Source organism: Scyliorhinus torazame, chromosome 19 (genome assembly GCF_047496885.1).
Source record: "Scyliorhinus torazame isolate Kashiwa2021f chromosome 19, sScyTor2.1, whole genome shotgun sequence".
NCBI classification, from domain to species: Eukaryota; Metazoa; Chordata; class Chondrichthyes; order Carcharhiniformes; family Scyliorhinidae; genus Scyliorhinus; species Scyliorhinus torazame.
In genome coordinates, this window is record NC_092725.1 from 54,149,439 (window position 1) to 54,176,286 (window position 26,848).

At 48.0% G+C, this 26,848-nt stretch overlaps 1 protein-coding gene across 2 annotated transcripts in view; it reads right to left on the minus strand.

The window, feature by feature from the left end:
- The window catches only part of LOC140396132 (E3 ubiquitin-protein ligase TRIM33-like), a 159,254-nt gene extending 133,162 nt beyond the window's left edge, over positions 1 to 26,092 (minus strand). The window contains exon 1 of one of the 2 annotated variants that reach the window (XM_072484287.1): positions 25,646 to 26,092. In XM_072484287.1, coding sequence (XP_072340388.1) covers positions 25,646 to 25,904 — 259 coding nt within the window. In that variant the 5' untranslated portion in view covers positions 25,905 to 26,092. The remainder of the gene's footprint in view (positions 1 to 25,645) is intronic. The other variant, XM_072484288.1, reaches the window with a different exon arrangement.
- Positions 26,093 to 26,848: the final 756 nt, after the last annotated feature.

The following is a 26,848-nucleotide window of genomic DNA, read 5'->3' on the forward strand; positions in this document are numbered from 1 at the left end:
GAACTCCCTCAACATTCGCATAACCTCTATCATCCCCCCCGCTGGGTCCAACACATATAATAATAGGTCATCTGCATATAACGAGACTCGGTGTTCTTCTCCCCCTCTAATCACCCCTCTCCATTTCCTGGAGTCTCTCAACGCCATGGCCAGAGGTTCAATTGCCAACGCGAACAACAATGGAGACAGCAGGCATCCCTGTCTTGTTCCCCTATATAGTCGGAAATACTCCGATCTTTGTCGACCCGTAACTACACTTGCCGATGGAGCCCCATAAAGAAGTCTAACCCAGCTAATTAACCCGTTCCCGAACCCAAACCTCCTTAACACTTCCCATAAATACTCCCACTCCACCCTATCAAATGCCTTCTCTGCATCCATTGCCGCCACTATCTCTGCCTCCCCCTCCACTGGGGGCATCATTATCACCCCTAATAGTCGTCGCACGTTAACATTCAGTTGTCTCCCTTTTACGAACCCTGTCTAATCTTCGTGCACCACCCCCGGGACACAGTCCTCTATCCACGATGCCAGTACCTTTGCCAACAATTTGGCATCCACGTTCAATAATGAAATAGGTCGATAGGACCCGCACTGCAACGGATCTTTAACCCTCTTCAAAATTAGCGATATCGTCGCCTCCGACATTGTCGGGGGTAGAGTCCCCCCTTCCCTGGCCTCATTGAACGTCCTCACCATCAACGGGGCCAACAAGTCCGCATATTTTCTGTAATATTCCACCGGGAACCCGTCTGGTCCCGGGGCCTTCCCTGCTTCCCAGTCCCTTAATAACCTCGTCCACCCCAATCGGTGCTCCCAGGCCTACCACCTCCTGCTCCTCCACTTTCGGGAACCTCAATTGGTCCAGGAACTGCCGCATCCCCTCCTCTCCCTCTGGGGGTTGAGACCTATACAGTCCCTCATAAAAGGTCTTGAACACCTCATTTATCTTTCCTGCCCTTCGCACCGTGTCTCCCCTTTCGTCTCTAATTCCTCCTATCTCCCTCGCTGCTGTCCTCTTTCGCAATTGATGAGCCAACAGGCGACTAGCCTTTTCCCCATATTCATACCTCCTCCCCTGTGCCTTCCTCCACAGTACCTCCGCCTTTCTGGTGGTCAGAAGGTCAAACTCCGTCTGGAGTCGTCTCCTCTCCCTGTACAGTTCCTCCTCCGGGGTCTCTGCAAATTCCCTATCCACCCTTAAAATCTCCCTAAGCGTTACCATTGCTATGATGTGGGAACTATGGGAGCCCAGTTTTGCTAAACAAGCTCCCTCAAACAGCAAGAAGATAATAAGACCATACGATATTGAATTGAATTGGGCCATTAGGCCCATCGAGTCTGCTCCGCTGTTCGATCACGGCTATGTTTCTCATTCCTATTCTCCTGCTTTCTCCACGTAACCCCTGATCCCCTTATTAAACTTCTCTATCTCTGTCTTAAAGACACTCATCCACAGCCTTCTGCGGGAATGGGTTCCGCAGGTTCACCACCCTCTGGCTGAAGAAATTCCTCATCTCTGTTTTAAAGGATTGTCCCTTCAGTCTGAGGCTGTGCCCTCGGGTTCCAGTCTCTCCTACTAGTCGAAACATCTTCTCTACGTCCACTCTTTCTAAGCCTCTCAGTATTCTGTAAGCTTCAATGAGATCCTTCTAAACTCCATAGAAAACAGACCCAGAATTCTTAACCGCTCCTCACTTGACAAGCCCTTAATTCCGGGGATCATTCTTGTGAACCTCCTCTGAACCCCATCCAAGGCCAGCACAACCTTCCTTAGATATGGGACCCAAAACTGCTCACAATATTCCAAATGGGGTCGGACCAGAGCCTTATTCAGGCTCAACAGTACATCCCTGCTCTTATATTCTAACCTCTCAACATGAATGCTAACATTGCATTTGACTTCCTAACTGCCAACTGAACCTGAATGTTAATCCTGAATTAGGACTCCTAAGTCCCTTTGTTCTTAAGATTTCCGAAGCATTTCCCCATTTAGGAAATAGTCTATGCCTCCATTCCTCTTTCCAAAGTGCATAACCTCAGACTTTTCCACATTGTATTCCATCTGCCACTTCTTTGCCCACTCTTCTAGCCTGTCCAAGTCCTTCTGCAGTCTCCCACTTCCTCAACACTACCTGTCCCTCACATATCTTTGTATCATCTGCAAACTTGGCAATATTGCCCTCAGTTCCTTCTTCCAGACCATTAATGTATATTGCGAATAGCTGTGGTCCGAACATTCACTCCTGCGGAACACCACTAGTCACCAGCTGCCATCTGAAAAGGACCCCTTTTATCCCCATTCTCTGTTTTCTGCCACTCAGCCAATCCTCTATCCATGCCAGTTCCTTGCCCCCAACACCATGGGCTCTTCTACTATTTTGCGTCCTCCTGTACAGCACCTTGTCAAAGATCTTCTGGAAATCCAACTAGATCGCGTCCACTGGCTCACTTTTGTTTAACTCCCTCATTACCTCCTCAAAGAATTCTAACAGATGGGCAGGCATAACCTCCCCTGAACAAAGCTGTGCTGACTCAATCCTATTTTACCATGCACTTCCAAATATTCCGCAATCTTATCCTTAATGGACTCTAAAATCTTACCAATGACCAAAGTCAGGCTAACTGGCCTATAATTTCCCATCTTCTGCCTCCCTCCCTTCTTAAATGGGGGCGGGAGGGGGGGTCACGTTAGCCATTTTCCAATCCTTTGGGATCCTCCCTGACTCCAATGATTTCTTTCTCCTCCACAGCCATGGGATATGGTCCATCCGGTCATGGTGATTTATCCACCTTCAGAACTTTCAGCTTCCCCAGCGCCTTCTCAGCCACTACACTCACCTCTGCCCCCTGACCCTCTTGAAGTTCTGGAATGCCACTGGCATCTTCCACCATGAAGACTGATGCAAAGTGCCTATTCAGTTTCTCTGCCATTCCTTTCTTCACAGGTCCAATGTCCATTCTTGCTTCTCTCTCCTTTTATATATTGAACAAAACCCTTGCAATCTTCTTTGCTATTACTTGCTAGTTTACAGTCATATTTCATCTCCCACCTTACTGCTTTTTTTACTTGTCCTCTGCTTGCTTTTAAAGGCTTCCCAATCCTCTGGTTTCCCACTAAACCATGCCACATAGTATGCTTTTTCTTTTGCTTTTATGTTGTCCCCGACTGCCCTCATTAGCAATGGATGTCTCGCCCCCCCCTTACCATGTTCCCTCTTCATTTGGATGAATTTCTGTTGTGCCTACTGAATAACCTCAGAAACTCACACCATGGCTGTTCAACTGACTTTCCTGCTAGGCTCTCCTTCCAATCAACTCTGGCCAGCTCCTCACTCATGTCTTTGTAGTTACCCTTATTTAATTGTAATACCATTACATCTGATTCCAGTTTCTCCCTCTCAAACTGCAGGGTAAATTCAATCATATTGTGGTCACTGCTCCCCAAGGGTTCGCTCACCTTAAATTCCCTAATCAAGTCTGCCTCAAGTCTTCCCGTACCAACCTCTCCGAACAGGCGCCGGAATGTGGCAACTAGGGGCTTTTCACAGTAACTTCCATTTGAGGCCTACTTGTGACAATAAGCGATTTTCATTTTCATTTTTTCATTTCATTACACATCACTAAATCCAGAATTGCCTGTTCCCGACTGAGCTCTACCACAAGCTGCTCCAAAAAAAATCTTAGACATTCCACAAATTCCTTTTCTTGGGATCCACTACCAACCTGATTTTCCCAGTCCACCTGCATACTGAAGTCCCCCATGATTATTGTAATTTTGCATGCCTTTTCTCTCCCGATTTATTTTCTGCCCCACATCAGGACTACTGCTAGGGGGACCTGTACATAACTCTTTTTTCTTTGTGATTCCTCAACTCTAACACAGATTCTCCGCCTTCCGACACTATATTGCTTCTGGTTATCAATTTAATTTCATTTCTTACTAACAATGCAGCCCCACCCCCTGCATGGACCTTTTTGCTTCTGCTTTCTAATTTACCACCTAGCTCATATTCCTTCAGCAGAACCTTGTCCGTGTTCTACCTATGTTGTTGGTACCTATGTGGACCACAACAACTGGATCCTTACCCTCCCATTCCAAGTTCCTCTACAGGGCAGATGAGATATCCCAAACCCGAGCACCACATAGGCAACACAACCTTCAGGATTCTCGATCCTGGTCACAGAGGACAGTGTCTATACCCCTACCTATACTTTCCCTGATTATGACTCGCTCCCTCCCTGATGTGTTGCAGCATCTGAAGCTTAGACTCCAGTTCATTAACTCTGAGCCAAAGTTCCTCAAGCAACTGACACTTTCTACAGATGTGTTCACTAGGAACCACAATGGGGTCCACCCACTCCCACATTATGCAGATACAGCACACAGCCTGGCTTTGCTTCTTTATTTTATTAATTTTTTTAAATTTTAATTTCCAGCTGGTTTTTAAATCTTTCTAATCTGTAAAATATTTCTCTTTTTACCTTTAATCTAAAGCAATTACCTTAGAATAGGTAATGAAAATTAGCAGTTACTTGCCAGCCAGTGAACTTAACTTTCACTTTTCCTATGGCTTCTCGCTGGATTGTTTTTCAAACTCAGCCCGCTGCCCAGGTGGCCCTCTCAGCTCCCGCTCTTTATAAATCTCCGCTACCGCTCTTTTTAAATCTCCGCTCTGACTCTCGGCTCCCGCTCTTTTTAAATCTCCGCTCTGACTCTCGGCTCCCGCTCTTTTTAAATCTCCGCTCTCTCAGTTCCCACTCTTGTTAAAGCTCCGCGTGATAAGTGATAAAAGTAGTAAAGACTTACCGTACTTACCCACTACTTACCAACCAGTTCTCTCCCCTGTAACCCCAACTGCTGCAGCAGGGCAAGACCATTCACTGAAGATTTACGAAGTAACAAAGCAAGGAGAAAAGGCAAAAAACACCTCTTAGCTCGCTCTCATAGAATTTACAGTGCAGAAGGAGGCCATTTGGCCCATCGAGTCTGCACCGGCTCTCGGAAAGAGCACCCCACCCAAGCCCACACCCCCACCCTATCCCCATAACCCCACTCAACACTAAGGGCAATTTTGGACACTAAGGGCAATTTATCATGGCCAATCCACCTGACCTGCACATCTTTGGACTGTGGGAGGAAAAACCCACGCACACACGGGGAGAACGTGCAGACTCCGCACAGACAGTGACCCAAGCCGGGAATCGACCCTGGAGCTGTGAAGCAATTATGCTAACCACTATGCTACCGTTCTGCCCTTGTTGCTGCTCTGCACCAAGTTCCCACTCGGTTTCAAATTCCCAATAACCACACTAACTCTGGCTGTGTCTCACTCTCGATGTGGTCTCTCCCACTGCTGTGTGCAAAGCTCATTGTTGAGGGATAAATATTGGCCAGGATGCTGGTGAGAAATCCTATGCTCTTCTTTGAAATAACAACATATTTACAGCAGATGAACAGGTCATTCAGTATACATGTGTGTGGAGATATGCTCTAGGCTTCTCAAAAACTGTATCTATGTCTGTCTGTGAACTCCCAAACAAAAAGGAGCTACCCAGTAGTATCGGAGAAACTTGCACCTCGTTATCCCTGAAGAGATACTAACAACCCCCCATGGGCTGCACAGGCCAAATTGAGTGGGCTATACAAAGGCCATCTGCATTTCATAACACAGGCTGGCCAACCAGAGTCTACTCATCTGCTGAGACATTAAATTCTTAAAAAGGTTGAGGCATTCAACAATTTTGGGGACACAGACAGGGGATACACACCCCTTATCAAAGCCAGAGTGGAGTGGTGGTAGTCATGTGACATGGGCCTCTAGCTGGTGAAACCAGTGATATTGCTTTGCAGATCTGCAAAGTCAGCCTGTCATTTTATTATCCGTATAACGGCATCATAGAAAAGGAGCTCTGGCGCCCAGGTTGGATACCTGGCATCATTCACACTGCTTCTACTGGAAAGCCTGTACTATGGCATACAAAACTGAATCACCTCTGCATGTGATTATCCAGCATCAGTTTTCGGCCAGCCAATTTCTTTTTTTTTAATAAATTTTGAGTACTCAATTCATTTTCTCCAATTAAGGGGCAATTTAGCGTGTTCAATCCAACTACCCTGCACATCTTTGAGTTGTGGGGACAAAACCCACACGAACACGGGGAGAATGTGCAAACTCCACACGGACAGTGACCCAGAGCCAGGATCGAACCTGGGACCTCGGCGGCGTGAGGCAGCTGTGCTAACCACTGCGCCACCGTGCTGCCCCGAGCCAGCCAATCTCAATGGAAGGAATACCTAATTGGACTTGGATTCTTGGCTCTGAAACACAAGCAAAATAATATTTATTTTCTCTGTAGTCTCTGCATTATCAATCGTTCTCTTATCAATCCTTTTTTTACTGAATGAATGCAAAGGTGGCAATGGGTGTGACCCTGCTCCCAGGTTTTGAGTGAGTGTGTACAAATAAACTAACCCTCGGAGTTCATCCTATCTCAGTTTTCTGTGGGAAAATTGGATCACATCAAAACCAGAGAATTGAGAAATACGCCGCCACTTATAAAAGGGGAAAGCAAATCAAAACACCTTTTTGTTTACAGGTGGGTGGTGCGGAGAAATTGGTACTGTTTAAATTAACACTGTCCTCCTTTCCGTACAACCCCTCATCCAACCTCATCAGTATGTTCTTCTCCTTTCTCTTTCATTTGCTTATCCAGTTTCCCCTTAAGTGCTATTGAGCTCAATGACTCCCTGTGGTAGCGATGATCCATGTTCTAACCGCTTACTGAAGGGTCTTTAACAGCCATCGGAGGTGGTGCCAGTTTAACATCCCATCCAAAAAAGCATGGCCGACTCCTTCAGTGCTGCATTACGATGTCAGGCAAAATGTTATGCTTTGGGGTGGGTCTTGAAACCACAAGCCTCGAACTCTTAAAACAAGTGTGCTGCAACTCATCGAGGGATAGCATTACATTTAAAAGTTGTCTTATTAGATCAGCTAACCAGCGGACAGCTACTATAACCACAGTAAAAAGTCTGATGAAGGAATGTGCGAGAAGCCAAACCTCAAAATAGATGATAGATCCTTCAATCATTCCTGCACGAATGTTAGAAGTGCGGAAAAAACAAATTTCGGAACTACAACCAGTAAACTCCCACCATTTTCAGTCGTTACATTCCAGTATCACAAACGGCGAACATACTTTTCTAATTGGGGGCGAATTAGATAGGTTCCAGTTTCCACCAAATTTGACCTTTTTAAAAGGAACGATCCTGAACCAGACTCCAAAAGTTCTTAGGATACCAGACAGATATCACAATCTTGTATTTAATGATGAAAGGATACTTCGCTCCAGGACTGACTCCACAAATAGGATTTTGGTTTATTAAAACAAACTTTATTACTGACAGCATAACATCATACAAGAAATCGCTTACAATTGGCTACATCATCTCCATCCCACTAACTGGATTCTGACCATCTGACAAAGGCTAAACACAATGTCTCGGATTATCTATTCCCCAGGGAGCCTTCTTCCGAGAAACAAAATCCCATTAGCCCTATTCAGGTAAACAATATACATGGTTGAAATGATGACCTTACTTTTGTGACATCTTAATTGTACGTTCTGCAGCCAAAGTGTTGGTCTTTCTTTTACACGAGGATTTTTTAAAACATTGCTGCAGCAGTCACATGCACACACTAACCCAGGCTTTTAACCACTACTGCACCAGATACATATAATATATATCCAAAATTCCTACATTCATCACAACACCAAAAAAAAAAACAATGGGCGGGACTTTTTCTGCCCTCCCACCGCAAGAATCACCACAGGCGGGGACCACAAAAAGGTCCGTTGACCTCGGGCAGGAACTTCTGGTCGGAGGACGGGCGCTGCTGAAAAGTCCCGCCCTTGTTGCAACAATGCAATAAAACAAGAACTAGTTAATTTTTATTGCATCTGCCAAATTTTATGTTTGAGGATACCATGCAGTAAAATTACAGTACTGTGGAGTGGAGGAGAGGGAATGAATGAAGTGGCTGATGTAGACATTGAATGTGGATGAAAAGAACAATGTTACTTTTGACTGTATCATCTTCTGCTATTCAATTTTTGCAAAGTTCTCGGTAAGGAGCAATAGCAACGTCACTCCCTCTACAAAAGGCCCATGCTTCGTTCCGTCTTTGCATTATGATCTGTCTCCCATCTTTTCAAATCTTCAGCTGATCTTGGGATCTGCCATCACTGTGGCTGCAAAATGAGTCAACTTAGGCTCTTCCTCTTCTTCCTGCCCACTTTAATTTAATTTCATCAACTCAAACCAATTTTCTCACCGACAGTTCCTCTTCATGAGATTGCTTCATCAGTGATCAAGTCTTCAAATCTCTCCCCTCCAACTTGTCTTACCAAGTCAACAATCCTAGCCACTTCGGCACCCACATTGGGAGACCCCTATGTGGGAATCCATTCAGAGCCTCAGGCCAAACATTTTTCCAACAAGCATTTATGGTTGAAGCTCCAACTCCACCCAATGACTCCTTAATTTTGCCTATTGCTATGAGCAGGTCCAGCAGTCACAGGCTATGGCTGAAGGATGTGCTTGGAACTTCATCAGCTGGTAAGCCTTGAATGAGGCAATGAACCCTTGGTCCATTGATTGGATAAGCAAGGTCACATTTGGGGCTCAACCAAAGATGTCAATATCTGGATGGCACCCTGCGAGCGATGCCCAGGTTCATTATCGAGGACTAGTAGTAGGACCTTGAAAGACAAGTTCCTTTCCCTCAGTTAAGTCCTGATCTCCAGCAGAAAGCAGTTCTCAAGCCAGTATTCAAATATTCCTGCTGTGACCAAACATTGCTTCCAAAAGACTAGCAGAGATTTATTCTTCCCTTTCAAAGCTTCAGGATTTTCAAACCTATAAACCCTGCACTGGTTTACATTTAAACCTAGCCATGAAGTAGAAGCATTAGCCCAATCCTTCGCTGCTTTAAAACCAGGAGCTGTGCTTTCTTCTTTTGATATTTAGGTCCTACTTGGCATTTTCTCCCAGAATAGGCTAGTTTTCACTGCGCTGAAGACCCTGCTCTGCCTGGTAACCTCTCTCCTCAATGTATTCCTGCATCTTGGGGACTCTCCAGCAGCTGGATGGCCAGCTGACACAACCTCACCCAATCCCCAGCAGCTTTACATTACACAGCCAGAGCGCTGTGTAAAGTGAGCAAGCCATTCTATCTGCTGAGAATCCTTTGGAAGGGAAAAGGAGGCACCTACAGCACCGCCACTATTATTAACAATGACCAGGACTACTCTCTATTCGCACTTCTTTTTTTCAAGTTTATCGACTTTATTGGCCAGTGTCCCAGCTGTCCCTATTTATAATCTTTCGAGTACATTAAACTTTTTTACTATTTTTTAAATGCGCTGGCACGATTCAAATGATTGGACCATTCGCTGGGGGACCTCCGTTGATGCTGATGCTTTATCCGCACATTGAGGAACTTTTTTTAATTTCCTCCCAAGCATGGATCCCTCCCCCATTTAGAGAAGTTAAACCTTGTCCACATGACGACCAGAAACACAAACACTGGCCCTTATTTTTTTTTCCCTCAGACTGCCTAATGTACCAGATTGTGGATTGATTGACAGAGTATTCCTTGGCCAACATGGTACCTCTTGCACTATTTTTCAGTCTATCTAAGATGGTGAAGCTTTGCGCAAGTATCACCACTTTCCTCAGAGGTTTTCTGCTTGGCTTTGACTCACTCACTTTTAGTAGAGTGCTGCACTGCATGTGTACCGCAAAATACTGGTGCTTTAATTCACAGCAAACCACGTGCTGTTAGCAATAGCTCATTCACACTTTCCACAGGGGAAAATGCACCTCGGTGACACTTTTTTTATTGGCTTACAAATGCTGGCTTTTCTTTTAATTTCAGGACCAATGTACGCCCGGGCAAAATCCTCAATGCTGAAATCATGAATGGGCAAAGATTTGGGGCTGTGATGGTGATGTGTACAAGCACTTGTGCACGGGTAAACATATTTGACGTGCGAACAGTTGGAGTTTAATGTAAGTGGAATTAAAATATTGACACCTTGTCATTAGATTAAAAAATAAAGACCACAGGCGTCCATCTGGACTTTCGTGAAATCTTTGTAAATTTACATCATACAAGAAGGTCTTTATGAGAGAGAGAGAGAGAGAGAGAGAGAGAGAGAGAGAGAGAGAACATTTGTGGAATTAGTGATGAGCTGCTGTGGGAGATTAGGAACTGGCTGAATGCCCACATTCAGAAAGTGGTTATCAATAGATTTAGAGACTAGTTTCCTGCAAGCTTCAGTATTTGGGAGATTCATTGTTAGTACAGCGGGAATGATCTTCAAACTTGCAGAATAAATAAATCTATCTACAAGTGGTTTTCTTTATAAAAATGTACTTTATTCGTATTGTTAAAATCCTGGACCAGAGCCCAATTTGTATGGAGGAAACCAGATGAGACCCCCAATGATTTTTCAATTTGTGACACTGTGAGGAAAGGATACTTTGCTCCAGGAGTGATTGCACTGATAAATAGGGATATTTTATATTAAAACAAACTTTATTAACACAATATTTCAATACATTATCACAGAAAATAGCATTTCAATTAACAGTTTAAAAATTCTTAAAATAAAAGGAAACCTCTGTTTTAACTACTGACTTATACCTTCTCCATCTCCAATTAAGCAAAGCCCATCACAGGTCAAAAGCCACTTTTTATAAATGAAGTTAGTAAACACAGGGTTACTTGTTGCAGACTTGAAAGAGAGCAGAGAGGAAGGGAAGATAGCAAGGAGAAAGGAAGAGAAAGAGAAAGAGCAAAAGAGATCCTTCTGTCTCTGTCAGACTCCTGCTCAGTCGGACAGTATTTGACAAAACTCCTGCTCAACTCAAATAAACCTAGCGGGCTGCTAAACCTATATCAAACTGCAAAACTACAGACAGACCTGGTTCCTCCCATTAATTATATAATCTCTATCCCACTTAAATCCCATGACCAACTTACCCGAGTCTAAATACAATGTCTCAAATTATCTACTCTCCAAGGAATCTCCAACAATCATATCAACATTCCATTAGGCATCTCTTAACAAATATGGTTGGAATGAATGATGATCTCACTTTTGCAACATCTTAATTACACCTTTTAGACACACCACCTGCCTGTATGTTAAACCAGGATGTTAAAAAAATTACTGCAACAGATATACGTACCTTTAACCAGGCTTTTAATAACATTACTGCATCATAAAAATATCCTACATTCATCACAATATACACTATAATGTTCTGAAAGAACATTGCAAAAACATTTCAAATTGTTATAACAGGGAAGTGCAATGACTTTCACATTTTTCCCCCAGAGGTAAAGATGCACTCGAGGTGCTTCAATTCTGTAATGTTTAATTTCTTACATTACAATATTTTCATTATAAAGAGTACAATTTTTTCAAACTATATACATTGGACATGTTGCATTCTACGGTGCTTCAATGCAGTTACATAGAGTTAGGATGAAGCTCACAGAAGGATTTTATACGTTTAACAGCCCCTCGGTCTACACAAGACCATTCCCCATTGTGCCTTGGCGGCGGCTGCCCCAAGCTGGACTGCATCCCTCAGCACCTAGTCCCAGACCTTGGAATGTTGCAGTTTGCAACACACTGTCGAGGACAATTCTTTGCACTGGAAGATCAACAAGTTTTGGCAGGCCAAACCGCGTCTTTCATAGATGTGATGATCCTCCAGTTGATGTTTGTCTCAGTGTGCGTCCCTGGGAACAGCCCGTAGAGCACAGAGTCCTGCGTCATGGAGCTCTTCAGGATGAACCTCGACAAATACCACTGCGTCTCTCTCCAGACCTTCTTTGCAAAGGCACATTCCACAAGGAGGTGTGCGACCATCGCTTCCTCCCTGCAGCTGCTTCGAGAGGCAGTGTATGGTGGTGCAGAGACCTCGGGCGTGCAAGAAGGATCTGACAGGGGAGGCCCTTTTCATCACCAGCCAAGCTAGATCTTGGTGTTCCTTTGAAAGTTCTGGTGATAAGACAACCCACCAAATTACTCTAACAACCAGGGAAGGATCAGACGGGAGGCTTTAAACAAGTTCAGCAGGGGCTTGGGAACCTGAATTGTAGCTCCAGTATACAAGAGGTTGAGAGTAATGAGGTCATGAGTAAGATTTCAAAGTTGCAGAGTGTACCGGCAGGCAGGAAGGTGGTTTAAAGTGTGTCTTCTTCAATGCCAGGAGCATCCGGAATAAGGTGGGAGAACTTGCAGATTGGTTGGTACCTGGGACTTCGATGTTGTGGCCATTTCAGAGACATGGATAGAGCAGGGACAGGAATTGTTGTTGCAGGTGCCAGGGTTTAGATACTTCAGTAAGCTCAGGGAAGGTGGTAAAAGAGGGGGAGGGGTGGCATTGTTAGTCAAGGACAGTATTACGGTGGCAGAAAGGATGTTTGATGAGGACTCGTCTACTGAGGTAGTATGGGCTGAGGTTAGAAACAGGAAAGGAGAGGTCACCCTGTTAGGGGTTTTCTATAGGCCTCAGAAAAGTTCCAGAGATGTAGAGGAAAGGATTGCAAAGATGATTCTGGATATGAGCAAAAGCAACAGGGTAGTTGTTATGGGGGACTTTAACTTTCCAAATATTGACTGGAAACGCTATAGTTAGAGTACTTTAGATGGGTCCGTTTTTGTCCAATGTGTGCAGGAGGGTTTCCTGACACAGTATGTAGATAGGCCAACGAGAGGCGAGGCCATATTGGATTTGGTACTGGGTAATGAACCAGGACAGGTGTTATATTTGGAGGTAGGTGAGCACTTCGGTGATAGTGACCACAATTCGATTATCTGGGGGAAAGGCAATTATGATGCGATGAGGCAAGGCTTAGGATGCATCGGATGGAGAGGAAAACTTCAGGGGATGGGCACAATGGAAATGTGGAGCTGGTTCAAGGAACAGTTACTGTGTGTCCTTGATAAGTATGTACCTTTCAGACGGGGGGGGGGGGGAAAGAGTGGTCGAGCAAGGGAACCGTGGTTTACTAAAGCAGTCGAAACACTTGTCAAGAGGAAGAAGGAGGCTTATGTAAAGATGAGTCTTGAAGGTTCAGTTAGGGCGCTCAAGAGTTACAAGTTAGCTAGGAAGGACCTAAAGAGAGAGCCAAGAAGAGCTAGGAGGGGACATAAGAAGTCTTTGGCAGGTTGGATCAAGGATAACCCTAAAGCTTTCTATAGATATATGTCAGGAATAAATGAATGACTAGGGTAAGAGTAGGGCCAATCAAGGACAGTAGTGGGAAGTTGTGAGTCCGAGGAGACAGGAGAGGTGCTAAATGAATATTTTATCATCAGTATTCACAGGAAAAAAGACAATGTTGTCGAGGAGAATACTGAGATTCAGGCTAGAAGGATTTATCCTAGGATTCTCTGGGAAGCTAGGGAGGAGATTGCTGAGCCTCTGTCTTGGATCTTTAAGTCATCTTTGTCTACAGGAATAGTGCCAGAAGACTGGAGGATAGCAAATGCTGTCCTCTTGTTCAAGAAGGGGAGTAGAGACAACCCAGGTGACTATAGACCTGTGAGCCTTACTTCTATTGTGGGCAAAATCTTGGAAAGGTTTATAAGAGATAGGATGTATAATCATCTGGAAAAGAATAATTTGATTAGAGATAGTCAACACGGTTTTGTGAAGGGTAGGTTGTGCCTCACAAACCTTATTGAGTTCTTTGAGAAGGTGACCAAACAGGTGGATGAGGGTAAAGCAGTTGATGTGGTGTATATGGATTTCAGTAAAGCGTTTGACAAGGTTCCCCACGGTGGGCTACTACAGAAAATACGGAGCCATGGGATTCAGGGTGATTTAGCAGTTTGGATCAGAAATTGGCTAGCTGGAAGAAGACAAAGGGTGGTGGTTGATGGGAAATGTTCAGACTGGAGTCCAGTTACTAGTGGTGTACCACAAGGATCTGTTTTGGGGCCACTACTGTTTGTCATTTTTATAAATGACCTGGAGGAGGGCGTAGAAGGATGGGTGAGTAAATTTGCAGATGATACTAAAGTCAGTGGAGTTGTGGACAGTGCAGAAGTTACAGAGGGACATAGAAAAGCTGCAGCGCTGGGCTGAGAGGTGGCAAATGGAGTTTAATTCAGAAAAGTGTGAGGTGATTCATTTTGGAAGGAATAACAGGAAGACAAGAGTACTGGGCTAATGGTAAGATTCTTGGCAGTGTGGATGAGCAGAGAGATCTCGGTGTCCATGTACATAGATCCCTGAACGTTGCCACTCGGGTTGAGAGGGTTGTTAAGAAGCGTACGGTGTGTTAGCTTTTATTGGAAGAGGGATTGAGTTTTGGAGCCATGAGGTCATGTTGCAGCTGTACAAAACTCTGTTGCGGCCGCATTTGGAGTATTGCGTGCAATTCTGGTCGCCGCATTATAGGAAGGATGTGGAAGCATTGGAAAGGATGCAGAGGAGATTTACCAGAATGTTGCCTGGTATGGAGGGAAGATCTTATGAGGAAAGGCTGAGGGACTTGAGGCTGTTTTCGTTGGAGAGAAGAAGGTTAAGAGGTGACTTAATTGAGGCATACAAGATGATCAGAGGATTGGATACGGTGGACAGTGAGAGCCTTTTTCCTCTGATGGTGATGTCTAGCATGAGGGGACATAGCTTTAAATTGAGGGGGGATAGATATAAGACAGATGTCAGAGGTAGGTTCTTTACTCAGAGAGTAGTAAGGGCATGGATTGCCCTGCCTGCAACAGTAGTGGACTCGCCAACACTAAGGGTATTCAAATGGTCATTGGATAGACATATGGACGATAAGGGAATAGTGTGGATGGGCTTTAGAGTGGTTTCACAGGTCGGCGCAACAGAGGGTCGAAGGGCCTGTGCTGCGCTGTAATGTTCTATGACAGAATCCACCATCTCCTTTTCCACCAGGGCCTCGAGGACGTTACATGCAGACCATTGCTTGGATGTCTTGTGGTCAAAGGTGTTTTGCTGAACAGATTTTTGGACGAGGGTCAGGTGATATGGCACAGTCCAACTACTTGGAATGATCCGCAGCAACGTGGCCAGACCCATCCCTTCGCAACACCAGGGATAGGTAATAATAATAATAATCTTTAGTGTCACAAGTAGGCTTACATTAACACTGCAATGAAGTTACTGTGAAAAGCCCGTAGTCGCCACATTCCAGCGCCTGTTCGGGTACACGGAGGGAGAATTCAGAATGTCCAATTCACCAAACAGTACATCTTTCGGGATTTGTGGGAGGAAACCGGAGGACCCCCAAGCAGACACAAGGAGAATGTGTAGACTCCACACAGACAGTGACCCAAGCCGGAATCGAACCTTGGACCCTAGAGCTGTGAAGCAACAGTGCCAACTACTGTGGTACCCTGCCGCCCACAGAGAACCTCATTACATCGTGGCACTTGCGTATCAGGGATCCACGCACAGCCTGATGCAGCCACACACAAAAGTGGCCATCAGGATGAGGGTGGCATTGGGCCAATGATTTCCTCCCTTATTCATAGATTTGTGCATCGTGTCCCTTCGGACACGATCCATATCTGCGAGTGTTAGGCCACTGAAGGATGCTCAACTCCCGTCACCCGACCTCGATGTGTTGTGGGAACGGAACTCGGGTTTAACAAGTGACGTTTACAAAAAATGCTCTACAAAAATTTTCTAATTCCATTTCAGCTTTCCAGTATTTTTCTGTCACATTCCATTCAATCTGTTTAAACTGCAAGAGCTGACCAGCAAATATAAGTATTTTACTTTAAACTGCTTTGGTAACATTGGGCTTTTCTGACATTAGAATTATATTGAATAATATGGAATGCCTTTAGAATCATAGAATTTTTCCTTCAGTGCAGAAGGAGGCCATTTGGCCCATCAAATCTGCATTGACATTCTAAAGGAGCACCCTATCGGCCCGTTTGCCCTGCGCTATGCCCGTAATCCCACCGAATCTGAACATCTTTGGACTGTGGGGGGAATCCGGAGCACCCGGAGGAAACCCACGCAGACACAGGGAGAACGTACAAACTCCACACAGGCAGTCACCCAAAGCCGGAATTGAACCCAGGTCCTTGCACTGAGATGCAGCAGTGCTAGCCACTGTGCCACTCAAAAGGGTTTGCTCAAGAACGGTTCCATGTTGATACTTTGCCTGTGGATCACGATAGGAGACCCCTACCACTAGAAACGGGGATTTATTTTTTTCTGATTTTTAAATGATAGGTCCATGAGGGAATTCGATGAGCAAGTATGCTCTGGTTCATACATTCCACAATGAGACTATATTAAAAGATACATTGCTAACAATGTGTAAATTTACCAGTTACATCCACTTCCAGTCATTTGAAATCCATTTTTCACAAACAACCACTTGTCCAGTCACATTAAGAATTAGAGGACAGAGTGGTGTTCAGCATTCATGGCGAGAGGGCTAGAATACAAGAGCAGAGATGTACTTCTGAGCCTGTATAAGGCCCTTTTGGAATATTGACACACATTTTGGGCTCCATATCTAAGGAAGGATGTGCTGGCCTTGGAAAGGGTCCAGAGGAGGTTCACACGAGTGATCCCTGGAATGAAGAGCTTGTCGTATAAGGAACGGTTGAGGACTCTGGGTCTGTACTCGTTAGAAGTTTAGAAGGATGAGGGAGGGATCCTATTGAAACTTACAGGATACTGTGAGGCCTGGATAGACTGGACGTGGTGAGGATGTTTCCACTTGTAGGAAAAACTAGAACCAGAAGACACAGCCTCAGACTAAAGAGAATACCCTTTAAAACAAAGATGAGGAGGAATTTCTCCAGCCAGAAGGTTGTGAATCTGTGGAACTCTTTGCCGCAGAAGGTTAAATCACTGAGTGTGTTTAAGACAGAGAAAGATAGGTTCTTGATTATTATTTTTTTTTAAATAATTTTTATTAAAAGGTTTTCATAAAATATCAATAACAAAATAAGAAAAAATAACCCAACAGGGTCAAGTACAAAACACAATCTAAAAAAGCAACTCCCCAAACCCCTCCCCCTGTACATAAATAATAAATTAACATTAACACCCTGACTTAACACAACAGGTGTATACACCCCCTCAGACCCTCCAGTGTAGATAACAAACAAAAATAAAGTAACCCCCCCCGAGCTGCTGCTGCCATCGACCAACGTCTATCGTTCTGCCAGAAAGTCTAAGAACGGTTACCACCGCCTAAAGAACCCTTGAACCGACCCCCTCAAGGCAAATTTCACCCTCTCCAATTTAATGAACCCTGCCATATCGCTGATCCAGGATTCCACGCTTGGGGGCCTCGCATCTTCCCACTGAAGGAGAATCCTTCGCCGGGCTACCAGGGACGCAAAGGCCAGAATTCTGACCTCTTTCGCCTCCTGTACTCCCGGCTCCTCTGCCACCCCAAATATCGCGAGCCCCCAGCCCGGTTTGACCCTGGATCCTACCACCCTCGACACCGTCTTCGCTACGCCCTTCCAAAATTCCTCCAGCGCTGGGCATGCCCAGAACATAAGGGCGTGATTTGCTGGGCTCCCTGAGCACCTAACACACCTGTCCTCACCCCCAAAGAACCGGCTCATCCTTGTCCCGGTCATGTGTTCCCTGTGCAGCACCTTAAACTGTATGAGGCTGAGCCTCGCGCACGAAGAAGAAGAGTTCACCCTCCCTAGGGCATCTATCCACGTCCCCTCTTCGATCTCCTCTCCCAACTCCTCCTCCCACTTACATTTCAACTCCAGCACCGAGGCCTCCTCCTCCTCCTGCATCACCTGGTAAGTTTCCGAGATCTTCCCCACTCCTCTTCCCCCCCTCCCCCACCCTATGAGAGCACCTTGTCCTGTACGGTGTGTGGCAGTAGCCGCGGAAATTCCACCACCTGCCGTCTGGCAAACGCCCTTACCTGTAAGTACCTGAAAGCGTTCCCCGGGGTGCCCGTACTTCTGCTCCAGCTCACCCAAGCTCGTGAACTTCCCGTCAACAAACAGGTCCCCCAACTTTCGTATCCCTGCCCTGTGCCACCCCGAAAACCCTCCACCTGTTCTTCCTGGGGGGAACCGGTGGTTCCCCCGTAATGGGGTCCACGCCGAGGCCCCAACTTCCCCCCTATGCCGCCTCCACTGCCCCCAAATTTTGAGGGCCGCCACCACCACCTGGCTCATGGTATACCTCCTTGGAGGGAGCGGCAGCAGCGCCGTTGCCAGCGCCCCCAGACTCGTACCCACACAGGACGCCGTATCCAGCCTCTTCCATGCAGCCCCCTGCTCCTCCATCACCCACTTGCGCACCATCGTCGCATTGGCAGCCCAGTAGTACCCACAGAGGTTGGGCAGCGCCAGCCCCCCCCCCCCCCCCCCTCTCTACTCCGCTCCAGGAACACCCTTCTCACCCTCGGAGTCCCTCACGCCCACACAAACCCTATTATACTCCTGTTAACCCGCCTGAAAAAAGCCTTCGGGATAAACACGGGGAGGCACTGGAACATGAACAGAAACCTTGGGAGCACCGTCATTTTGATTGACTGCACCCTACCCGCCAAGGACAGCGGCAACGCGTCCCACCTCTAGAACTCCTCCTCCATTTGCTCCACCAGCCTTGTAAAGTTAAGCCTATGCAGGGCCCCCCAGCTCCTGGACCCCCAAATATCTGAAGCTCCTCGCCGCCCTTTTTAGTGGGAGCTCACCAATCCCCCTCTCCTGGTCCCCTAGCTGAACTACGAACAGCTCGCTCTTCTCCATATTGAGCTTGTATCCCGAAAAGTCCCCGACTTCCCCAAGGATCCTCATTACCTCTGGCATTCCTCCCACCGGGTCTGCCACATACAGCAGCAGGTCGTCCGCATGCTCATTAAGGTCCTAACTAACAGCGGGCCCAACAGGTCCATATATTTTTTATAGAACTCCACCGGGAAACCGTCCGGCCCCGGTGCCTTCCCTGCCTGCATGCTTCCTATCCCTTTGATCAGCTCCTCCAGCCCAATCGGGGCCCCCCAGTCCCTCTTCCACCTTTGGAAACCCCAATTGGTCCAGGAAACGGCCCAGCCCTCCCTCCTCCCGTGGGGGCTCGGATCGGTACAATTCCTCGTAGAAGTCCCTGAAGACCCCATTGATGCCAACCCCACTCCGCACCACGCTCCCTCCCCTGTCCTCAACTCCCCCGATCTCCCTAGCCGCGTCCCGCTTCCGAAGCTGATGCGCCAGCATCCTTGGCGCATCCGGCTTGCCTTTTCCCCATACTCGTAGACTGTCCCCTGGGCCTTCCTCCACTGCACCTCCGCCTTCCTGGTGGTCACCAGGTCGAATTTGGCATGTAGGCTGCGCCTCTTCCTCAACAATCCTTCAACAGGTTCTTCCGCGTACCTCCTGTCTACCCTCACCATCTCTCCCCATTAGCCTCTCCCTCCGCTCCTTGTGGGCCCTAATGGAGATCAGCTCTCCCCTCACCACCGCATTCAATGCCTCCCATACCATCCCCACTCGGACCTCCCCATTGTCGTTGGTCTCCAAGTAACTCTCTATACTTCCTCAGACCCGCTCGCTCACCTCCTCGTCCGCCAACAGCCCCACCTCCAAGCGCCATGGCGGGCACTGGTCCCTCTCCTCCCCCATCTCCAAGTCCACCCAATGCGGGGCGTGGTCCGAAATACCTGACCTACCCACCCTTTCCTGGTCTGCCACCTTCAGGTGTGTCTCCTGGAGCATAACCACATCCGCCTTGAGCCCCTTCAGGTGCGCGAACACAAGGGCCCGCTTAACCGGCCCATTAAGTCCCCTTACACTCCAGGTTATCAGCCGGATCAGGGAGCTACCCGCACCCCCTCCCCCGCCGACTAGCCATGACCCCTCCTCAGCCAGCCACGCGCCCGCAATCCACACCCGGCCCGTTCCCCACAGCGGCATACCCCCGTCTCGACCCCCACCTCGCTCCAGCTCCTCCTTGACCTTCGCACCAGCTACTCGATTCTTCCCGCCCCCCCCCGGGGCTAGGACCCATCCTAGCTGGTTTACTCCCCCATTGCACTTCCGCAAGTCAGCTGACTCCTGCTGACCCCGGCCACTCCCGCCTTCCCTTCAACTCCTCCCATTGTGTGGCACACCCTACTCTCCCGCTCCCCACCCCCCTCCGTTCTAAGCGCAGGAAACAATCCTCGCTTCCCCGTCCCGCCCCCCCCCCCCCCCGTCTTCGGCGCGGGAACAAAGCCCGTGCTCTCCACCTACCCAGCCCCGCCACCAACCAAAACTGTGCCCAACCCGCCCCGCCCAACCCACAAGAGAAAAACACACCCAAAACAATGCAAAGGCCCCCCCCCCCCCAACCCAACCCAACCCCCCAAACAAAAAATAGGCATAACATATCCACCGCAGTCCCAAATCGCCCATCCCGACCCTCAGTCTGTGTCCAGCTTCTCGGCCTGAGCAAAGGCCCACGCATCCTCCGGAGACTCAAAATAATGGTGCCGGTCCTTGTAGGTGACCCACAGTCGCGCCGGCTGCAACATGCCAAACTTCACCCCCTTCCTGTGCAGCACCGCCTTCGCTCGATTGTACCCGGCCCTCTTCTTCGCCACCTCCGCACTCCAGTCCTGGTATATTCGAACCTCTGCGTTCTCCCACGTGCTGCTCCTCTCCTTCTTGGCCCACCTGAGTACACACTCCCGGTCGACGAACCGATGAAACCGCACCAGCACCGCCCGCGGTGGCTCATTAGCCTTGGGCCTCCTTGCCATCACTCTATGGGCCCCTTCCAGCTCCAGGGGCCCCTGGAAGGACCCCGCTCCCATCAGCAAGTTTAACATGGTGACCACATAGGCCCCCACGTCCGGCCACTCCAGCCCCTCCGGGAGGCCCAGAATCCGCAGATTCTTCCGCCTCGACCGATTCTCCATCTCCTCGAACTGCTCCTGCCATTTCTTGTGGAGTGCCTCGTGCGCCTCCACCTTTACCGCCAGGCCTAAGATCTCGTCCTCATTGTCAGAGATCTTTTGTCGAGCCTCTCGGATCGCCACCCCCTGGGCCGTCTGTGTCTCCAGCAGCTTATCAATAGAAGCCTTCATCGGCTCTAGCAGGTCCGTTTTAATCTCTGAGGCAGCGCTGGATGCCCTCCTGTTGCTCCTCCGCCCACTGCCTCCACGCTGCCTGGTCTTCGCCCGCCACCATTTTGTCCTTCTTTCCTCCCTTCTTCAGGTCCACCACCACCTTTTTTGTCGCCCCGCTCCTAGTTAAAGTCATATACTGACGGGGAGCTATTATTAGCTCCTTCCCACACCGGGAAACTTCGAAAAAGTGCCCTAGGGGGCCCTGAAAAGAGCCCAAAAGTCAGTTTTTGCGGGAGCCGCCGAATGTGCGAATTAGCTCCGCAAAGCCGCAACCGGAAGTCTTGAGAGGGAATCCTTTTGGCAGTGTTCGCTTCACCAATCTGCCCCAAAAAGTCTGTGGAAACTCCTGAAAAAGGTCTGAGAGTCCATTCCAGAGGGAGCTGCCGAATGCGCGACCTACTCCTCCCTGGCCGCCACCAGAAGCCTTGTCCCCGCCTCTTCAACGGCCTTGGTAGATCTTTTCACAGTTTTTCCCTCTGCTGCCAGAATTCACCTTTAACAAAGGCCCTCAAATCAGCTTGCAGCTTTTAAACTTGCCCTTCACCCGCCTGCATGCTGGAAGAGGCTTTTGTGTTTCCTGCAGCTACAGCCAAATCTTTTACTGTTTCTGCCGGGTCTGGTAACCAAGAGACATACCATTCCTGGGGCACACTGTCAGGGGAATGTTGCAGTCTTCTTCCCACACCGGGAAATGTCGAACAAATGCCGTTGGGGGCCCTGTAAAGAGTCCAAAAGTCCGTTCCAAGCGGGAGCTACCGAACATGCGACTTAGCTCTGCCTAGTCGCACCCGGAAGTCCAGGTTCTTGATTATTAAGGGGATCAGGGGTTATGAAGAGAAGGCAAGAGAATGGGGATGAGAAAAATATCAGCCATGATTAAATGGTAGAGCAGACTAGATGGGCCGAGTGGCCGAATTCTGCTCCTATATGTTATGGTCAACCATACGAGTAAGCTTTCAGGCAGCTACCCCTCCCCACCCCCTTCATTCTGTCATGTTGCACATACCACACAACTTAATTTTGTACAAAAACAAAGACAGCATTCTCTGCCTCACTCGAACTCTGACCTTAAACTGCTGCACTTTTCCAAAGATGACAAGAAACAACCCCAGATCTTTCAATTCAGCATTTTATAAATTCACAGATAAAAGGTTCAACAATTTCAGGTGACCTCCCGCTTTCAGACAGCAGTTGGTAATGATGCTGTGAATCCCATTTACCTCACGCTCGCTCTCATCTAGACCCATCTACTGTTCTTTTCCTGTCCTGTTACCATATCTTTGCACCTTTTGACACTTAATCTCTCCTGCCTTCCACCCTTGTCACAGACCCTCCCTATCCTTGTGTTTGAAACCTATTAAATCACTAACATTTCCCAGGTCTGGCAGAAGATCACCAACTTGTTCTCTCCCCAGGCGGTGCCTGATCTACTGAGTATTTCCAGCATTTTCTGCTTGCATTCCAGATTTCTGAACATACCCATTAGGAGCAGGAGGCCATTCCACCCCTCAGCCAGTCAATGACGTCATGGCTGATTCGATACGGCCCTCAACTCCACGTTCCTAGATAACTTTGTCAACTCCATATTTTGCTCGTCTGTTGGAGAAATGACTCTAAGATTTCATTACTGCGAAATAGTCAAGAAGCCAATCCCACAAACGGTATCACTTGCTTTTACATGTCGCCCTACTGATGGCACATGAACAAAACCACAATGGGCAGCACAGTGATTAGCATTGTTACTTCACTGCGCCAGGGACCCAGGTTCGATTCCCGGCTTGGGTCACTGTCAAGAGTCTGCAGGTTCTCCCAGTGTCTGCGTAGGTTTGCTCCGTCCGGTTTACTCTCACAAGTCCCGAAAGACGCGCCGTTAGGCATTTCGACATTCGGAATTCTCCCTCCGTGTGCCATAACAGGCATTGTGTGGAGATGCCGGGGTTGGACCTGCTAATGCTCGCATTCCTAACATTGTTTGGCATCTTTGAATTTGTCTATATATGTGTTTCTGGAACATACCTCTTCATTCACCTGAGGAAGGAGCAGTGCTCCGAAAGCTAGTGACATCGAAACAAACCTGTTGGACTTTAACCTGGTGTTGTAAGACTTCGTACTATAACAGGCATTGGAATGTGACGACTAGGGGATTTTCACAGTAACTTCATTACCTACTTGTGACAATAAAGATTATTTTAAAATGTAAGCATCGAGTGAGGGGGGGGCATATTTTACTGCAGCCTGGAACGTTCCGGTTTCTCTGTCCGGGGTGCAGCCCATCAATCGAGACCCCACCACCCAGTCAAGAGTGGTCCTGGGTGAGAATATCCCCCTGGGAGACCGGTGTCTCAGATTTATCTATTTTAAAGCAACAAATGGGCCATACAGATGTCCTCCTGGGTGTGGGGTGGGGGTTAATTTAACAATTCAGCTTCTTTGCCCCTGTTCACATTCAGCCTTGGGCTACTCCAGCACAATTAATCCCCATCGAGTTGCCAACAACCACTTCTATCTGGTTCTGGCTGGTTCCAGCCGCCCTTGACCGGTTCCAACCGCCTGAGTGTGACTCACCCGCATCTACCACTCAAGGCTTTCCCAGGGGGGTGGGCGGGGAGGCTGAGAGAGAGAGAGAGAGAGTGGGCGGAGACTCGGAGAGAGGGGAGCGCCAGCTAAAGCTCGGCTTGTAATCTGGTGCTTCAGCTGGGCCCGGTGATCATTTCCACCGGGCGGAGGCGGGAAATGAAATGGGGCGGAGGCGGGAAATGAAATGGGGCGGGGGCGGGAAATTGGGGGGCGGGAAATTGGGGGGGGGGGGGGGCGGAGGGAGGCGGGAAATTGGGGGGGGGGGGGGGGGGGGGGGTGGGAGCTGCTCGATCAGGTAGATGCTGTCACACCCCTGCGAGCGGTGCAGGAGCGGTACATTCCTCGTCGCCTGTTACATTGTGCCTGTGGAACGAGAGGGGCTCCATCAGCAGCTCGGATACAATTGTAGCAAAGAACAGCTACAACGTGCCAAGAAGCACTGCCACAATGTGGCGCAGAACTGCTACAATGTACCCCTTCCCCGGGGAACCATTAAAACTTTAATCAGCAACATTTACACTGGATACCAAAACATGACTGCAACAACTCAGCGGTCCCCAACTGAACGCACTGGCTTGTCAGTTTCAAGCGCGTCTCGCGTTCTGCTCGAAACGACATTTGCTATTTCAACGTCAGTTTCATTTTTTGAAAAAATGTTTTTTAAGTTAACAACCCCCCCCCCCCCCCCCCCCGGAAACTGAGGAAAACAGAACATTCCCAATGACATTTCATTGAAAAAGGAAATCTGTGTCCAACTTTTGAAAAACGTTCAATTGGCTAAACTGATGCAAGTGAATGGTTTTAATTCCAGTTGTTGATTTATATTGGAGCAGATGTGCCACTCCTACCGAGTACCTGCAGAGAACTACACAGCTCAAATAGGGTTCAGCTCCCGGGCGGGAATCACAGATATTGGCACGGATTTGAACATGTCAGTCTTGCTGAAAAGTTGCTTTTCTCACCCAGTTGTAATGGCTGTCCATGCAAGTCTGGTGTAAGTGTCTCAATTTAAGATAATCGGCGATACGGAACACGGTTCAGACCTTTCCAGAGCTCACCTGGGAGATGGTCATTCCCACAAAGACGCCTCTTTGTTATCCAGATTTCTCTGATCGGGACGCCAGTGAGAAAAATAGATCTTTTGTTGAGAGATTTCAGCTGCTGTCGCTCATGGGATAACTTCAAACTGAAAAGCTGCCAGGTATTTTGGGTGGGTTAAATGGGTCACTCCAATCGGCAGTAAACACCAAAGGGAAGAGGGTGGGTGGGGAATGACAGTCGAAACACTCAAGGGCAAATATTAAAATATGACGACCGACTCAACTCTCACACAAGCGAGAGTACAAAATACAAACCGCCCGAGGCCCCATTTGCAAAGTCACATAACTCCCATGCTAACTACTCTCAATAAATGGTGCATAGCTATTAAAATATACAACCGACATTTAGACAAGAAAAAAAAACAGACGCCGTTTGCAAATTAACGGTTCGGCCATTGATTTAGTTGCGATTCGAATCCGCATAAACGAATGAAACTAGGCGACAGGGGAGAGTGGGTTACAAAATGTCAGATAATACCCGCTCAGTGCTCAATAAACATCTCCTTTCACCAGTTTTAGCACGGGTGAGATGTCAGGACTATAAAAGTAGAGATGCAATTGCTGTTAGCTGGAATAAACATGGTTAACATGCATAGATTGAACGATTCCAAACGCCTCGGTGATTTGGAGGGGTGCCAAGTCTGACAAAGGGTTGGATACTGGGCCTAGTGTGAGCCTTGGGTCTGTTTGTGTGTATTGGAGCTGGAGAATCCGGGTTACGCAAGATTCAAGTGTGTAACAAGGGTGAGATACAATGCTCACTCCCTCCCCTCTCCCCAATATACTCACTCTGCGGTTGTTGGAGAGAGGAGGAATCCGCCGAGGCTGCTCCCGGCAGCACCAAGTGCCTGAGAGGCTCGGGCAGACACTTCTTGCAGAAGGAGTGGAGACATGGCAGCAGTTTGGGGTCGCGGCTCTGGAAATTCAGCTTGCAGACGGCGCACGTCTCCAGCAGGTTGAGCTGGGAGCCCTCCGCCTTCTCCCCCTGTTCCCTGCTCTCCGCTTCGTTCCCCGTGTTGAGCCCGGGTTCCTGCGGGCTCTCTGCCATTTCTCAGAGTGTGGAGTTTCAGGCTGTAATCCCTCTTGTAATTTCCATCCGCCTTGTTGCTGTGGTTCAGAGTCGGCGTGTGATCCCTCCCTCTATCTATCTACTATCTACCTATCCATCGATGTGGCCAAGTTGTTGCATTGGTAAACGCTCAGTGACTGTGGGATTTGAGGGCGTTCTGAGTGCTGCTGTCAAATGCAGAAAATGCTCCATCTCCCGGGCTCAGGGCGCCAGTGAGAAGCAGCAAATCCATATTCATCACAGCACGTCACCGAGACCCATATTAATATTAATGACTTCAATCAACAGGCAATCTTCTTCTGTTTTTTTTAATTCTTCCTTAAATTATTTTGGATTCATGTGCGCCCACCAAGTCAGATCTTTTGAGAGGTGAGGGAGGGAGGGGTCTACCCTGCGTTTTCCATCTGTGCTGATCTCCGAGGTGGCTTATTATTGGTCTCAGTGGCCATAGGTGGGAATGGATCAGGGTTTTCCCCCACTCTATAATACTGGATAGTCATCCTCGACCCTGAGGGACTGGCCAGTGACTCCCTGCTGCAAAATGGGCCTTGGGGAGGGGGGCAGAATTGGGCTGGTCATGCAGCCCCTTGCAGTTGAATCGTAGAATTTACAGTGCCATTCAGCCCATCGAGTCTGCACCGGCCCTTACAAAGAGCACCCTTCTGAAGCCCACGCATCTACCCTATCCCTGTAACCCAATAACCCCCACTTAACATTTTTTTGGAGTTAAGGGCAATTTAGCACAGCCAATCCACCTAACCTGCACATCTTTGGACAGTGGGAGGAAACCGGATCACCGTAGGAATCCCACGCAGACACGGGGAGAACGTGCAAACTCTGCACAGACAGTGACCCTGCCGGGAATCAAACCTGGGACCCTGGAGCTGTGAAGCAACTGTGCTAACCACTATGCTATTGTGTAA